Below are 17,691 nucleotides of genomic sequence, written 5' to 3' on the forward strand. Positions count from 1 at the left end.
TTAGAAAATCCCTAGATTAATTAGTACATTCCCTATTTTTTTTGCATCTAACAAAATCCCTAAATTACAACAGTTTAGTTGGTACTATTGGCAAAAACAACCCTCGGCATTAAGTTTAATGAGAATGGAATTTCTTTTCAACCCATCCTCCTATAATAATCCTGTAGCTCTAATACATGGTCCTAAATTTTATGGTACCGTCCACAACTTAAATACATCTTAATATCTACCTTTCATTTTTATTATAAGAGTTGAACTATAACAATTTAGAGGAAAAAGTACTGAGGTTTTTTCTTTGAAGCACCGTAATACAGATTGACAAATTCGGTAATTACACCTAATAATGTTTGATAAAATTCAACAGAACATTCAACAAGATGTGCCACAGACAGGCAGAAGGGTTCTGTTGCTGATAAAATATGCAGAAGGGCCTGATGGACGACCATTCCCTGGGATATTTCAGGCAATAGATTCCATCATCATTAATTCATTACAAGTTTACAACCAAGGTCACTGAGACTCCAAAGTCATTCAAGAAGAAAACCTAAACAATGGTAATTGTGAATTTGTGATGTGGTCCATGACCGTCCAAATCAGAATTCTCTTACTCCTGCAAATCAATGCTTTCGTCCGTTGAATCATAATCAACATCATCCCTATAATAGCATGAATCTTGGGGCCCAAAAGTAGGAAGAGTCAGGTTCCTCGCTCTAGCACATTTCAAGCTCAGCTCCATATCCATCATGCATTTTTTGAAATTGCCCTCACCCTCCACAAGCAGAGTTTCAAGTAGTGGGCAAGGCTCGTGCGGCGACGCGAGGGAGGCGGAGCCACACGCTAGCGCCGGGGGGAGAGAGCGGCGGGAAGGTACGCCGGCATCAGGGGAAGCGAGCGACGGGGAAGGGCGCGGGGGTTGAGGGGGAGGGGGGCGCGGTGTCGGGGGTAATGGTCGGGAGGATAGGATGCGGGGGTAGGGGTGGTCCAGAACAATGCGGGGGTGGTTTTAATTAGGAGGTTTTAGGAGAGGGTGGGGGACTGGAAGATTTGAGCCTCTAAAAAATTTTAGTCACTTCATCCTGTTTGGCTCTTTAGTCCTTTTTAGTCACCTCTTAGTTACTAAAATTTTAGGAGGTGGAACCAAACACCCCTTTAGTATTATGTTTAAGTGCTAGCTTGGAAAAGAAAGAGACGGTAAAAACGCTTACCCGGAATTTTACGGTAATAATATGACCTTCTTGTCCTAGTGCTTGTCTAGGAACATAAATATATTGTTCCACGGTGGCGGACAACGGCGGCGGCAGCGGTTGGCGGACGAGGGGTGCGGCGACGATAAGAATGTGTTTTTAGGCTGGGAGCAGAGTTCCGGTGACGTTCACCTCTCCTGCAGGAACTGGGAGCCGAGCTGAGCCTTTCCCAGGCAGAGATGCGCGCTCGAGCAGTCGTTGGATGGAGTGGGGGTGTTTGGGAATACCGTGCTAAACTTTAGCACCTGTCACATCGGATTTTTGACACTAATTAGGAGTATTAAATATAGTCTAATTACAAAACTAATTGCACATATGGAGTCTAATTCGCGAGACGAATCCATTAAGCCTAATTAGTCCATGATTTGACAATGTGGTGCTACAATAACCATTTGCTAATGATGGATTAATTAGCCTTAATAGATTTGTCTCACGAATTAGACTCCATCTGTACAATTAGTTTTATAATTAGCTCATGTTTAATCCTTCTAATTAGTATCCAAATATCCGATGTGATCCCGTAGCAGTTTAGCACCTTGTATCCAAAACCCAGAGTCGCCACGGGTCCCAGAACCATGCATGCAGGAAGAGTACAAGGCCACTTGCGTGAATGAGCCTCACCTCAGTGACATGTTGTCGAGCAATGACTCCGCCGACACTCTACCGACCACGCGTGCAGCTGGCAGAAGTTGGTTTTGGCGGTGAAGGAAACAGCCATATATGGTACTGGTGCACATGCATAGGGGATGCAACTTGTGTGTTCTGTCTGCTGTCAAGAAAAGGAAAATATATCCACAACCTATCTCTTCTTTGGCCGTGTGTTAAGATCCAAGGCCGTGTACCGGGTGTTCTGACTTTCCTGGAAGCCTCCGTTACTTTTTATAGAGGAGTCTGCCATCTCCTCTATACGAAAAGAAACGCAAAAAGTTAAATGCGTTTTTACTGCCATCTCCTCTATTATCTGTACCCACACAATCTAAATCTATATCTATATCTATTATTAAAGCAAGCAACATCTCTGCTAGGATTTTTCGTACGTCACCCTAATTTTGCAAAAAAATCCTGACGTTTCGTGAAATCAACCCGCAGTCCAATTCCGAATATAGGGGGGCTCGGTTGGAAAAAAATAGGAAAGCGAGAGGGTTAAAGGGGAAAGAGTTCAACTCCCTCGTCCCCCTCCCCTCCCTTGGGGGATCGAGACGCCGCCGCTCCGTCCGGCCCGTCCGGCTCCGGGCCCCTTCCTCGGGGGATCGAGATGCCGCCGCTCCGTCCGGCTCCGGGCCCCTCCCTCGGGGGATCGAGACGCCACCGCTCCATCCGGCTCCGAGGCCGGCGGCCAGTTCCCACCTTCGCCCTCCACCCTATCTCCACCGACGACATCCCGCCACCGCTCCGTCCAGCTCCAGGGCTGGCGGCCGGTTCCCACCTTCGCCCTCCACCCCATGTCCACCGACGACATCCCGCCGTCCTCCGACATTGACGCCATCATCCTCCGGTTCCTGCGCCACTTCAGGGACCCGCGCGACACCAGCCGTGTCGACCCGGTAATGGCCACCGCATCCTCGAGGTGGCAGCGAAGCGGGCAGCGATTGGGGCGGAGGCCAGACTGCCAGGAGAGCTCGCTGCCGAATCGGATCGGAATCGAGGCTGACTCGGGGCCAGACTGCCAGGAGAGTTTGCTGCCGAACCGGATCGGAATCGAGGCCGACTCGGATAGGAATCGAGGTTGCGTTCTTGCCTAAATTTAACGTTGCGCATACACATTTACATTATGATAATATATCCATTCTGCGTTCAATGTTGTTTACGGTGTTCTTCAATGTACGCAGATAATGAGAAGACTGATGCATCTGCCAAGAAAAGCAAGAAAAAGAAGTCCAAGACCGAGGCTGATGGTGATGCAATGGACCTGGATAAGCCCTCCAATGCTGCTGATGGCGAAGCTGAGCCTGGAACCGAGAAGAAGAAGAAGAAAAAGAAGCATAAGCTAGAGGAGGAGACCCAGGAGCAGGAGAATGGCGCTTCCAATGGTGATGCTGAGGTTAACGAAACTCCCAAGAAGAAGAAGAAGAAGAAGAAGAAGAGCCGTGAAGTTTTAGAGGAAGCTGAACCTAAGACAGCCACTGAAGGGAAGAAGAAAAAGAAGAAGAAGTCCAAGGCCGAGGATGATGAGTAGTTTACCTACTTTATGGTGATGAATTCGAGTATTTGTTGAAAACAGAGGTGAACATCGAGATTATGGTCCATGCAGAGTTCGATGAAATCCTGCTCGACTATGAAATTGCATAGGTAAATTGCAGTGGATTGAATTACCTTATAAATCAGTTTCTTTTTATAGGGATGCATACCTCCTTTATGAGCTGATGCATCCATTTCTTTGCTGATGTTTTTCAAATTCAAATTCAGCTTGCAGTTCAAATAACGCGCTGCAGTATGCTAGCTGTCTTTTGTTTTTGGTTCTACTTGTGCACAGCCGTACACAGCAATATGATATGAGTTGAGATTTGGCTATTGTTCTCACTAAATCTGTTACTAAAGACTGTACCTAGTGTTTGAACCTGTACCTGCTCATCATGTTTTATCAGATTTGATTTACATCAGCTTTGCTATCCTGTAAAAATATGTGCAGTAGGATTGGTTCTTTTAGTTTTATGATAGCATTACTATGTGATTCTTTTAGTTTTACTATGTCTAGGGCGAGAAAGAGGATGCCCTCCTTTTGTCTACCAGTTGCAGCCAATCGCTCGGCACTGGACAAGTTTAGAAGGCTTGAGCATGTACCAAACAACTAGCTTAAATTGCATGATCAGATGGCTGGGGCGTCTCATTCTTTGAGTAATGGTGAAAATATCAAGCAAATAATATGGTTGATAGGAGTACTGCTTAAATGTAAATGTGACATGTTTTCACTCTTGGATGTTAGAATTGATGCGTGGTAGCCAGTAGCTACTAAAAATCTTCTTAAACTTAGGAAATATTAAATGTTACGGGGAACCGAAAGGAAAAAAAGATATGGCAGTATTTGTGTTGGTATAAAATGTCATTAGTTTGAAAAATACAATTGGTCTTTTACCATAGCAATGCACGGGTATTTTGCTAGTGCTTTTTTAAACCATGCCACATTCTCTTACTAAGGCCCTCTTTGTTCCTCTAGGACTAAACTAAGGGGGGTGTCTGGATACTTTTAACAGTTTTTTTTATCATATTCCTATCTAAACAATTGTGTTAAAAGGGCTGTGTTAAAGTTTAGCACCCCATTTTTCATAAACACATGGAGAGGGTGTTAAAACTTGTTAAACTTGTTAAAAGTGGTCCCCCCTCCACTTTTTCCTACCATTGCCCCCTTCTCTCTCCTCCCTCTCTCTCCGCCGGCCATAAATGAGGGGGCAATGGAGTCATTTCCCACCAAAGGTGTTAAAGTTTAACACACCATCCAAACACCCCAATGTGTTAAACTTTAGCACTCCATTTGAGAGTGTTAAAACTTTAACACTTGTTAAACTTTAACATAAGGTATCCAAATAGGCCCTAAACTTTAGTCCCCCCTTATTCACTGGACCAAACTTAATTTAGTCCCCCTTGTTTGGTTCTAATGACTAAAGGCAATTAAAGCAGTTGAACAAAAATAAAACTATCCCTAATCAATGCCTTGGGGGTGTCGGTGGCGTGTCCATGGCCGGGCAGGGCCTGCTCCGGCGGCGGCGTGTCCAAGTCTGGGCATGGCAAGCTTCGGGGGCGGCACGTCCATGGCCGGCACGGGGCGACCTCCGACGGTGGTGCATCCATGGCCGGGCGGGGCTGGCTCTGACGGCGGCGCATCCAAGGCTGGCGTGGGGCAAGCTCCGAGGGCGGTAGCACGTCGGCCAGGCGGGGCGAGCTCGGGGGTGGTATGGCGGCAGAGGACCGCACCAATCGCGGATTGGATCGCGAGGAGTTGGGGGAGGGATGGGGTATTAATGAGGGGCACACCCTGTCCAAGGTTTCCTTTAGTCCCTTTTAGCAATCTCTTGAGGACTAAAGGAATAAATTTTAGGAACTCCGCTTTTGTTTGGCAGTTTAGGACTATAAAAGTGACTAAACTTCAGTAAAGTTTAGCAGCCCGAAACCAAATACCCAGTAACTCATTTGTTTACATCATTCAATAAAGGGAGGGAGCTCTTTTATTTTAAGTTGGTTTGTTAAATGCCACGCACTCATGCTTTAGAATTCCTTGAATGGTTCTATCCATGAGCCATTTTTCCAGCAGGATCCGGCAGCACCCTGTGCTAGGGCCTGTTTGGATACATACTTATAATTTTAGGACTTCACTTTTAGTCCACTTTTAGGACTTGTGCATCCAAACATATGTCATAAAAGTGCATTCATAATATTTAGGAGTGCTCTTTTCATTAGGAGGACCAAACCATCATAATAGGTCATGTTTCTCCTAAAAGTGGTCCCCAACCCATCATTTACCCCTCTTGCCCCTCCCCTTCTCTCTCCACGGCGCTAGAAACGGAGCAGGGATGGAGTAATTAGGGGTACAAAAGTCATTTCCCCTCTAACATCCTAAAGATTATGATTCCATCCAAACAGCCCACTCATAAATTTTAGGACTACCAATTTGTAGCTCCTAAACTTTATGAGTGTCCTAAAGTTTATGAGGGTGTATCCAAACAAACCCTAGTGTCATCCCTCACCGGTCACCGCTGCTGCTAGTCAATCGGAACAATAATGCACGCAGGAAGAGTACAAGGCCACTTGCGTGAATGGGCCTCACCTCAGTCACATGATTAGTAGGAGGCCACTTGCGTATTATTGCTGAGCATCTGCGTGCAGCTGGCAGAAGTTGGTTTTGGGGGTCCAATAATTAGTAGCTACTATACAAATATAAATATGCACCGCGGCCAATAACAAAAAGCAACCACCTCTAGCTAGCTCGTCGATCAGTCGAGCCATCCGTCCATTCCCAGTTTCCCACTGCCATGGCCTCGGCTGCAAGCAGCCGCAGCGTGCAGATCCTCCTCCTCATTTGCACTTGCTTTCTCCTACCCTTATCCCTAGCTGCTCAGGGAGCTGATGATAAGAATTCTGTGCAACTAGTAGACTCGAAATTCTCCTTCAGTTTCGACTTCGCCAATGAATCCAGCTACCAAGCAGACCACTTAAGCTTCGAGGGCAACGCTTCGAGGCAAAGCAATCGAATTGACCTCACCTGTGACTCGCGCGGGAGCATCCAGAGTTGCAAGGGGCGGATGTCGTACAACGACCCGGTCACGTTCTACGACGACACAGGCGCCCTGGCGTGCTTCAGCACAAGCTTCACCTTCGCGATCTTGGCCGAAAACTACTCCACCGCGGGGGACGGCCTAGCGTTCTTCCTCTCCGATTACCCATCCAAAATGTTGCCGGACTCCGAGGGGGGACATCTCGGCCTCATTAGCGAGACCACAGCCTCACAGCACTTCGTTGCCGTCGAGTTCGACACGTACCAAAACTATTGGGATCCTAGCACCAACCACATAGGCATCGACATCAGTTCCATCCGCTCCTCGAACTATACAAACTTGCCAAGATTGAATGGCACCATGACAGCCAAAGTCCAATTTGACAACACCACCAACATGCTGCTTGCATCCCTTTGGTTTGATGACCATCTCGATATCGACCCCGTTGTAGTCACTTACGTGTTGACAGATCCAAAGTCGTTGCTTCCAGGGCAAGTGGCGGTGGGGTTTTCATCGACTACCGGCACATCGACTGAGCTCCATCAGCTGCTCGCATGGTCCTTCAACTCCACTCTTCCTGCTCGGTCTCCACATAAAGGTGCGTGCACTGCATACACTACTTGTTCTCGACACAAGCACTAAATACAATGTTTTCTTTTTGGGCATTTTACATTCCTTGGGAAGGTCATTATACGATATTAAGGCTCTTTAAGTATGTTTTTAGATATATAGGGCAATTGTTCTTCTCATAACTATTGTTCTCTCAATTGGCAAAGGTTTTTGTATTCTAATTTAAATTTTTTCAAGACTGAAAATAAATTAGCGAGAAATAATCCTCAACCAACATTTCTCAAAAGGAAAATGAAAAGTCAGGGCTCTTCCAATCTTGTTTAGATATGTGTTAGTACGTACGTTCCCACATGGATGTGATGTGTGGGCCGGGGTGTGGTATGTGCATCTGACCTTGTATTCCTAGAAAGAATATTGGAACACAGGGTATAAAAAATTGTGCCTCCAAAGTTATAATTGGTAGCAACTGTTAAAAGTCCATAAAACCACTTGTTTTGCATTTTGAGGAAGGGGACAACACTATCACAACAAAGGATCAATACCATTAGGATATTAAAAACGGTATACATAACACACATCTGGAACGAACAAACATATTACAGACAAGTTTTAGAGCCCACCATCTAAGCTAAACTCCATGTAGAGGACTTCTTGTATCAGACAATTTGCTAGCTCTCCTACGTTTCCTTGGGGTGTCCTTCAGCTGACAGTGCTTGTAACCATCTGCGATATTGTTGAGACACGGGCTTCTTCTGACAGTCTTGGTTACCAGAGGTGCAGCAGAATTAACAGTAGAGGCCACTGAAGGGAGACTAACCACCTTTTTGGTAGGCCTGGGTGGAAGGTTAGGATTGGATGATGCCGCCACCCCCTCAAAGCAGATAATAAACACTTCTTAGCAGTAAGAGATTGATCCCCTAGGCTTTGGTGCATTGCCAGATCTTGCTCCCGTTTCCATCTCCATCTCCATGTCAAGAGAGGCATCATTCTCATTGCACAGAAAGAATCCCTCATGGCTGAATCTCCCATATCAGAATTCCCCAGAACAAGAGAAGGAAATAAAAATCCATTGTTACAAGATGGAGCAACAACTGTATCTGTAATAGCTGCTTCCTGCTCTGCCACTTTCTATGCCCAGATTTCACCGGTAGAGAACTCACCTTCAATCCAACATTTTTTGTCCCGGTTATCTTTAGTCCCGGTTGGTAATATCAACCGGGACAAAACAACCTTTTTATCCCAGTTGTAACGGCTAGTGGAACGAGGGGGATTTTTATCCCAGTTGACGGTAATTCCAACCGAGACTAAAGGGAGGCTTTTAGCCTCCCCCTCTCTCTCCACCTTATCTCCTCCTCTCCCCTCCCTTATCTTCTCTCCTCCTCTCCCATCCCTTATCTCGCGCAGGCCCTTTCTTCCAGGCGGAGTGGTGGGGGGCACGAGCGGCGCGGGCCAGCCTCCGGCAGGCGACGCGGGAGGACGAGCGGCATGGAAGAGCGGCGGGCGGCCGGCACAGGTGGCCCACTTTTTTATTTTTTTTGGAACATTTTTAGTTCGTGTTGGTATTACCATCCGGGGCTAAAGGTGTCTTTAGTCTCGGGTGAATGATCCGGGACTAAAGAGAGCCCTCTTTTGTCCCGAATAGTTGGTGCATTCAACTCAATACAGATCAAATCGCTGGATCATAGCCTAGGACCTCGCCAGAGGAGCCATTTCAGCCACTCCTTTTTTACCCATCTTCAACAGTCTCCTTTTTTCCAATCCAACTACCATATTGGGAGACTTGATAAGAAAATAGTGCTTCAAGAGTCTCCCTTTACCTTTTCCTTTTCCTAATAATTATTAAGACAACCCAATAATTCACCCCAACTTTGCCTAAATAAAAGGAGGAGTTGTGACTCTTCCAATACGGTAGTTAGATTAGGATGAGATTATTGGTAGACTGCAAAAGCAACTCTCTCCTAATAACGATGAAAGTGATATTGGGATATCCCTATTAACTATTTATTGGAAAATATTTATTGGGAGGCTGCTGGAGATGCTCTTAGACCTGCTTTTTGACTTGAGACTTGAGAGAGGCTATGCAACATTGTTCAGCCAAGCAGCTAACTGAGGAGAGAGATGGTTAATCTGAAGCAATATTCTAAATCTATATCTAAATTATCCATCTATACCATTGTGAAATAGTAAAATAGTCCACTAATCTTCATCTAAACTACTAACATATCATTATGAAGCGAGCCCAAAGTAACCATGATGTCTATATCTAAATTACTCACCGATCCATGTATAAAAATTATCAAAAATTATCTTCATCTAAATCACCCACCCATGCCATATGAAAAATAACCTTATTAACTCCTCTAAATTTACTTCTAAAGTACCATCCGTAGTCAAATACATAGATGAAACTAAGGTTTTGAAAAAAATTGGAGGTGTGATGGATGTAAAAGGAAAAAACTGTGAATGGGGATGAAAAAACATATGGAGTAATTGGTAACTAAAATACATCACAATCGATAAAGATAACGAAATATTAGTACGAGTATATTGTGTCAGAATATAAACAAATGAGACAAAGAGAGCTAAATTTATGTCGTTTAAAAGTACTAGCTAGCCTGTGTACATGTATATGGACGAGTAAATATAATGCAATATAAATATATATCCGTCTATTGCACAGGCCAAGACAACAGGAAATCTACGATTATTACTGTTGGAGGAGCACTAGCTCTAGTGATGTTGGTCCTCGGGGCGTGGTCTATCATCTCATGTTGGAAGTGGAGAAGAAACAGACACCATGGCTTTGAGAAGCTGGGGAAGCACGAGCCTACTCGGTTCGAGTATCATGATTTGGAAGCCGCAACAGACCATTTCTCCGAAGAGCGGAAACTTGGAGCAGGTTCCTTTGGGGTGGTCTATAGAGGGTACTTGAAGAAACTGGGATGTGAGGTAGCGATAAAGAAGATCCTGGATAAGTCCCAGGTTGTGGGACCAAACATGGATTTTTATGCCGAACTCGACACCATCACTTCAGTAAATCACAAGAATCTCGTCAAACTCGTTGGTTGGTGCAGGGGAAAGAGCTGGAACTTTTTTGAGTTCTTGTGTTGGTGTTGGAAGAAGGAAAACGATGAGCTCTTCCTAGTCTATGAATTGGTGCCCAAGGGAAGCCTGCAGGACCACCTAGACAACAAGGAGGAAACTCTACCGTGGCGAACAAGGTACATAGTTTAAATAATACTCCCACACACGCATGTTGTTTAATTGGATAGTACATAGTACATCATTGAAGGTTCATATATTAATTTAATTCTTTCTAATAACAATTAGGTACAAGATAGTGAAGGACATCGCCAGTGCTCTTCTCTATCTCCACCATGAGTGCGTCCCAGTCATCTTGCACAGAGATATCAAGCCGAGCAACATCCTTCTGGATAACAACTTCAATGCCAAGCTTGCTGACTTCGGCCTGTCGAGGATCACTGATCCTGGCTGTTCAAAGGTCCTGACTAGAGCTGTAGGAACCGAGGGTTACATAGATCCACAATGCAGGAAGGACGGGGTGGTTGAGTTCAGCCGTAACTCTGACGTCTACAGCTTCGGCATTGTTCTGCTCGAGATCGCTTGCAAACAAGGTATGGTCAGGGAACGAGTCTTGCAACAGTACATCAACAGATCTCTCCTGCAGCAGGCTGCTGATGACAAGTTAAAGGATGAGTTCAATAGAAGTGAAATGGAGAATGTGATCATCCTAGGGCTCTGGTGCTCCTACCCTGATGATAGTAAGAAGCGGCCTAGCATGCAGCAAGTAGTGGCTGTCCTGGAGCATGGCAGGACATTTCCAGACGACCTTAACTCATTATTAGACACTACTTCAGCTTCTACACAACAGGAAACGTACATGGTCCTGCAGGCACCTAGTTCTGCTAGCAGCACCTCCTACGATAGCATGATGCATGCATGAATTGAATGACACCACGAACCCTATACATCTTTGGTCGAGGTTACTGGCCATACAGTATGCGCGTGTACCGAAACGTAATGGCGCGTGGACCAGCTGCAGCGTCCATGGTCCTCAATTACGCATCCTCTATTAGTAGTGGATATGTGTGTATATTTTTTTTTTGAAAGAACAGGAGGGCTGAGGCCCCTACTGGTACGAGAAAATATATGTGTGTATATTGCTTTTGCCATTGGAAACATGAATCAAGCATGCTGCACTGCTGAATACATTATATACCAGGCCTTGTGTTGACTGGGCAAACCGGCCTGGCCGGTTTTGGTAAATTTGTCAAATGTTGCATCGGCCTCCACCATTGTGTAGATCTCGTCGAGTAGATCAAAATGTATACGTAGAATATTTGATTTGGTTTCCGGATAGAGATATAGCCCTAGAAAGATTCTCCCCGTGAAAATAGGCTAAGCCGGATTTGGAGGTCGGCTACAGCGGTTTCTTGGCCTAATCCGAGTTAGGATTTTTATTTTTGGCACAAGATTAATTGGGGTTTTGAGTTCTACCGAGGCAAGACCTCCCCATCCTTTATATATGAATGGCCACAACCGATTGAGGGAAATCCAATCAAACAATTCATGCACATTTACCTTTTTACTACTAAACCCTAGCTAATTCCTCTTCCAAACCCCATGTTGTGTGTCTAGTGATCCCCACGATCAGATATGATGTCCTAGGCTTGCTGGTCATCAACCTAGGGCATGCGGACAAAGTCCACGCCGTAACGGGATCCCTCCCGGTGAGAGCTCCAATGGCCTTTACTAGTTTGCTCGTAAAATAATCATTCTTCGTCACATAAGCACATTGGTTGTCCTTTGTTGGTTTGCTTGTAAACCTATCAATCCTCCATCACTTTATTAGTTTGTTTGTAAACCTATCAATCCTCCATCATGTAAGGGTGGTAGTTATCTTTATCGGGTGACCACCGTTTCAGGTGAAGTCCAACGAAACCGGCTTAGCCTATTTTAGAAACCGGCTTTGGCCTGTTTCAGCTACCAGCTTAGCCTGTATCCGAAACCGGCTTAGCCGATTTTCGCTGGTCACAGGGACTCTATCGGTTTGCAACCTGTTGGTGAAAAAAATATGGGCTTGCTAGCGCCCGGACGTCCAGCGGGAGCAACTCCCATCGGACGCATGCATCACCATCCGTTTTAAATCTGACGGCTACAGTAGTACCATAATAAATACCACTAATTATCCGACATTCCGTTGCAACATCAAAACAAAATAGCTGCAACATCGAAAATCTATGGTTGCAACATGAAAAAGATGCGAAAAAATAGCTCAATGTAAACATAATATTCGTGAGGGAAAATTCCCACCACAACATCGAACACATGTTTCATGCAACATTTCCAAACAAATCATCATATGTTGAGTTGGGGTTGAGCTCGTACGGGAAGAAATATTGCAACATGAAAAATCGACAGATGAAACATCAAAAGCCAACTATTGCAACATCACAATATCTCAGAAGAATCAATCATGCAACATCAGATGATACATTCATTCGCAACACCCGTGCGCATCTACGGTGCTTGCAACATCCAAGAATCCCTACTGCAACATCATGAGATACCTATTGCAACATGTCAGTCGGGAGGGCTATCTTCAGATCTAGGCTCCTATGGCCATCAGTTGCTGCAACACGAGAATCATCAATTACAACATCCAAAAATCTCAAATATTGTAACATCCAAACATCTCATGTTGCAACATGGAGAAACAATAAGCACAACATCATGATTTAGTTACTGCAACATCACTAATGACGCCTTACCCGGTCATGGGGAACTGGACATGCAACATGTGGAAGATGGAATTTGCCCAGCGCTAACTTCGGCTCCCCCGCGAGTTGTTCCTGACGAAGAAGGATGGAGGGAGGGAGCACATGGGAGGTCCCTGTGTCGGGGAAAGGGGAGCGCAGCATCGCACCAATAGCGATCTTCTTCACCACCGCTGCCGAGCACGGATGTCGGCATCTCCGTTCTCGCCACCGCCGAGCACAGCCATCAGCATCTCCATCCCTACCGCCGCCGAGCATGGGCACCGACATCTCCGTCCAAGTTGCCGCCCTCCGCTACCTCATCCCCTTCCACCACCTCGTTGCCCTCCGTCTCATCCATCGCGCACTGGTCACTTGATTTGGGGGAGGAATCTCAGTGGAGACACTAGACGCATGCACGGAAGAGAGACAGGCTGAGAGAAGAATGAACGGTGATGTGGGAGTAGATGGGTGAGAGGATAAGATGAATTTCTTTTTTTTATAATCAAGAGGTGGGACCACGTCCGGTATTTCCTGAAGCGTCCGGACGTCTTTAGCTTAGCGTTAACCATTTCTTTTTTTTATAATCAAGAGGTGGGATCACGTCTGAATTTCCTGAAGCGTCCGTACATCTTCAGCTTAGCGTTAACCAAAAAAATATGCATGTTATAATTGTTTTGGAACAATTACGGTGGCAGTGCCTATGATATGTGGGCCCCATGATTTGAGTTTTTGTGTTGCTTGCCTCCAAAGAGAATGCCGGATACAATTTAAAGTTTTAACTGAATATTTGGTATGAAGCGTATATATGGGGTACAAGCATCAGAATTATTAATTAAGGAAAGATAAGAAAGTCCATGTTTTGCTTGCGTACGTTGAGGCAGCTTCCTGGCAGCTACTAGCTTCAGCCGTGGCAACTAGCATGCATGAAAGGAAATGATTAGCTATGGAAGCTTATACTAACGTGAACAACTTAAACACCTAGTTATGCACGTGAGGTTGCTAGCTTCCTAGCATGAACGTGATGGTCTTGCTTCCTAAGAAAAGCAGAGTCCGATTGACTTATATGTTCCGGTGTGCTAAAGATGCAAGCTAATTCAGTTGAGGAAACAGGGCTGGATTAGTCTGATCAGGTCTTCAAGCAACCGAAATAGCTCCTTCCAAAATCATAGGCCACGGTTCTGGCCTATATAAAGTACCGATACCTTTCAGCTTAGGGACACTACACCAGAAATCTGTGCTAACATAGGGAAATTAGTGTGCTGACGGGCACGATTGGCACCTGTCAGCATAGAGAATCGTTAGGCACGCGGGGGAGCGCCCACCAGCACATTAGCCACTGTGCTGGCGGGAGCACATGTCACCCCATCTCTGCTGGCGGGAGCCATAACCACCCGCTAGCATAGAGAGACACTGTGCTGGCGGGCGACATAAGCCCACCGCTAGCACAGATGGGGTGACCTGTGCTGGCGGTTGGCTTATGTCGCCAGCTAGCACAGAGAGCCACTGCTAGCGGTTGGCTTATGTCGCCCGCTAGTACAGAGCACAGTATAAAAGCTCCTGTTCATCTTCCTTCCCAGGCAACCTTCCATTGGTGGTTACCTGAGAGGAGCTCGGGAAAAGCTCCAAAAACACCATATCTAAGGGGGAAGGTTTTGCTCTTAATTTTCTTGGAGGAGGTGGCTATATAAGGTGAGTTTGTGCCATTCCAACATTCTTTTAGAACTTCTATCCATCGTATCTAGTTTCATTAGCTTGTCATCTAGATCTAGATCTAGATCTAGAATTAGGAGAGAGAGAAGGGAAGAGAGAAAAAAATAGAACCAAGTATCCTTCATTGACTTGTGACACTAGTTCTACAAGGGTCCTTAGCTTTTAAATTAAAGCACAAGTCAATAACAAAATGCATGACAAGATAAGAAGAAGGTAAACAAGCATACAAGTAATAACATAAAGGTAACCACACACATGAGTACACATGTCAACAGTATAATCTAACACGCACAAAAGCTAAACAACATGTCTATTACATGAAGATACACAAAAGAACCAACAAACACCCCCCAAGCTCCCCCTATCTCTACTCCCCCTTAGGCGGCGAGGTAGAAGCGGCGGATTCGGAGGGCTGAACAACGTATGCTGAGACATCGGTGTAGGAGCTTGAGCCGGAAACGCTGGGAGAACTCTCGGGAAGAACTGGATCAACACGAGGGGAAGCGGGCACACCCTTGGACAAAGGAGAGGAAATTGTCCCCTCAACCTCAGAAGCCATCTCTGCGTGAATCTGCTAAGTGACAGTGTGAAGAGCGGCATCCGACTCGTCAAGCCCATCTGACTGAGGTGTCACAAAGGACAAAAGAGGAGAACTGGACCTCGGCGTTGGGCGAGAAGGCTGCGATGTCTCCTCTGATAGAAGTGGAGCTATAGAGAACAGAGCATACACCTGAGTCGACCTCAGACTCGTGAACTGACCCTGCCGTGGCTGCTCGGGAAAAGAAGGTTGTGACAGTGTAAGCTGCAGCCCGGTGGTCTGTGGTAGTGAAAACATCCATGTCTGCAGAAGAGGTGAGTCTGGGTCAGTGGCTAAGAGAGTATGCACGAAACCACCAATCAGAGGAGCAGGAGCTGTGGGATTGTGTTGGAGCTGCTGAGTGGTAGGAAGTGGGGGTGGCTCCAGCCCAGTGTGACGATACAGCTATCCTAAGCATCCAGAGAGAAAAGTGAACATCTGAGAGTTAACCATCTGCTGCTATAGGATCTGCTGCCTTTGAGCCTCCTGCTGCTGTCTCATACCCTCAAGAATGACCTACTGGGTCTCAAGTTGAAGGGCAATCTGAGACTGCATCTATACCATCCTCTCCTCAGCCTGCACCATCCTCTCCTCACTCGCTCGCTGCATGGCTGTGATAGACTAGAGTATAGCTGTGAGCGGGTCAGGCTGACTGACCTCAGCAGCTATCAATGTGGGAACTGTCGGCTCTGGCTCTGACTCATGTTGTCCTAAAAGAGAAGAACCACCTGCCTCATCATCATGAGCACAACGAAATCTGAAAGTAGGCTCTGAAGGAGTGTAGTCATCATCCTCATCAGAGTCCTCAGAATCTATGGCAAGGTAGTGTGGAAGAGGAGCCTCAGCGGCTACAAGTAACTCATCTTCTCGCTTGGCCTCATCCTTGGCTGCCTGTGTAATAGCTCTCTCCTCAATCTCAACATGTGCACACCGATCCCCTCTAGCTCCTCTCCTAGCATCATTAGGCATTGTGGGCCTATAGAACTTGAAGCACGTCTTGGAGCTCTCATAAATGGATATGTGCTGCCGAGCTCCTAAGCAAGCCAACAACCAACTAATCCAATGAGTATATAGCTGCTGACGGTTCATGCCCATCCCATCTATAATAGCATCCTCCACCTCACACAACAAAAGATCAACGATGTCAACGGCCTGTGTGTCATGATGTGATAGAGAAGTCACTGCAGCAATACGATGATCGACTCGACATTCCCAACTCTGAAGAGTAAAGACCTCTTGAGAGTGTTGTGAACCACATACGCCTTAGGAGTCAAGCGTTAAGAGTCCTGGGAGTGCCTGGAAGAAATGACTGAACGAACAAAGGACTGATCTCCTCATCTGTTGGGAAGATGGGGTCGTGAGCACGACGAGGAGGATCAATACCAGGATAGCACATCTAGTGAAGTGACATGTCGTCCAATGGAATACCAAGGTTACGAGCAATTTTGGCCCTTGAAAACTGCCATCGCTCTTCCTGTAACATGAACCAGATCGAGAGCCTATCAGGGTCAATGTGAACTATAGCATAGAAGATTCGGACCCAATCTGAAACATATCGGGATCTCTCACTGAGTAGAGCTGGCAAGCCGAGGATGTACTCAAAGTGTGGAAGTATGGGAGTACCACATGTGGCTATCCTAAAAGCTGTCCACTATAGCATTGTGTGTGCTAAGCTGAGAACCACCTCGAGTGTAAGAGGTGAAGCTCTCCTTTAACAGAGTCCAAAAGCGAGGATCCACATTGTGTGCACTGCCCTGAACTAGCTCTCCAATATGAATACCACTCTGTGGCTGCCCCTCAGTATCTTTCACGCTCAATGCACGCTCCCAATCCTTGTCGAACTTGCTTTTCTTCTTTTTAGGCACAACCTTTTCCTTACCCTTCCTCTTCTCGCTTGCCATCTGCAAGAGATATGGTGGAAGATTATAGAATGATGAGAGAGAGAGAGATACAAGAGTAAAATGTAACTAAGGGTAAGAGGTTCTTAAGCATACCAAAAGAATGATTGAGCCTAATCATGATTTTCTAGGAGATGAACTTGCTCAACACATGACAAAAAGGGTCGAAAACTAAGATAAAGTCCTTTGGTGTACAAGATGTGCAAGTGTGAACTAGTGACTATGATATGAAACAAATAATTGTGACCAAGAGGATTTGATGCTAAAAGTTGTGGCAGTGGGAGAAAGCAACAATTTTCACATAACCAACCTCCAAAATCACATCTAGTCATCCCTGTCTAAAAACTATGCATGAAAGCATGTCAAAGTGAAGCAAAGGGGAGGTGTAGATGGGGCCTCACCACTGTGCAAATTGACTGTTATTTAGTCAATTTTAAAAAATATTTTTTCATAGATAACACAAATCATAATGAGTAGTAGTTCACTTGTCACTATTTTTTCATAGATAACACAAATCATAATGATTAGTTAGTTCACTTGTCACACTTTCAACCTATAGTGACAAGTGAACTAACTATTCATTATGATTTGTGTTATCTAAAAAAAATATTTTTTAAATTGACTAAATAACATTTATGTGCATGTGTAAAAGTTTGAAAAAATTTTGAAATCATTTGCCAAGTATTTAATCATTTTTGAATTCTT

The 17,691-nt window shown here is 45.4% G+C and overlaps 2 protein-coding genes across 2 annotated transcripts; both read left to right on the forward strand.

Annotated features, from left to right (window-relative positions):
• The first annotated feature begins 2,686 nt into the window (after positions 1–2,686).
• On the forward strand, positions 2,687–3,420 carry LOC101780047 (H/ACA ribonucleoprotein complex subunit 4-like). Its single transcript, XM_004974306.1, has 2 exons — positions 2,687–2,969; positions 3,074–3,420. Exons 1-2 carry the CDS (start codon positions 2,687–2,689, stop codon positions 3,418–3,420), a joined length of 630 nt encoding a protein of 209 aa, XP_004974363.1.
• A 2,710-nt stretch (positions 3,421–6,130) lies between these two features.
• LOC101769926 (L-type lectin-domain containing receptor kinase IX.1) lies at positions 6,131–11,263 on the forward strand. The gene is made up of 3 exons (XM_004972580.4): positions 6,131–7,049; positions 9,702–10,242; positions 10,352–11,263. The coding sequence occupies exons 1-3, from the start codon at positions 6,209–6,211 to the stop codon at positions 10,983–10,985; spliced, it is 2,016 nt and encodes a 671-aa protein (XP_004972637.1). The 5' UTR covers positions 6,131–6,208; the 3' UTR covers positions 10,986–11,263.
• Positions 11,264–17,691: the final 6,428 nt, after the last annotated feature.

This window comes from Setaria italica, chromosome VI (genome assembly GCF_000263155.2).
Source record: "Setaria italica strain Yugu1 chromosome VI, Setaria_italica_v2.0, whole genome shotgun sequence".
NCBI lineage: Eukaryota > Viridiplantae > Streptophyta > Magnoliopsida > Poales > Poaceae > Setaria > Setaria italica.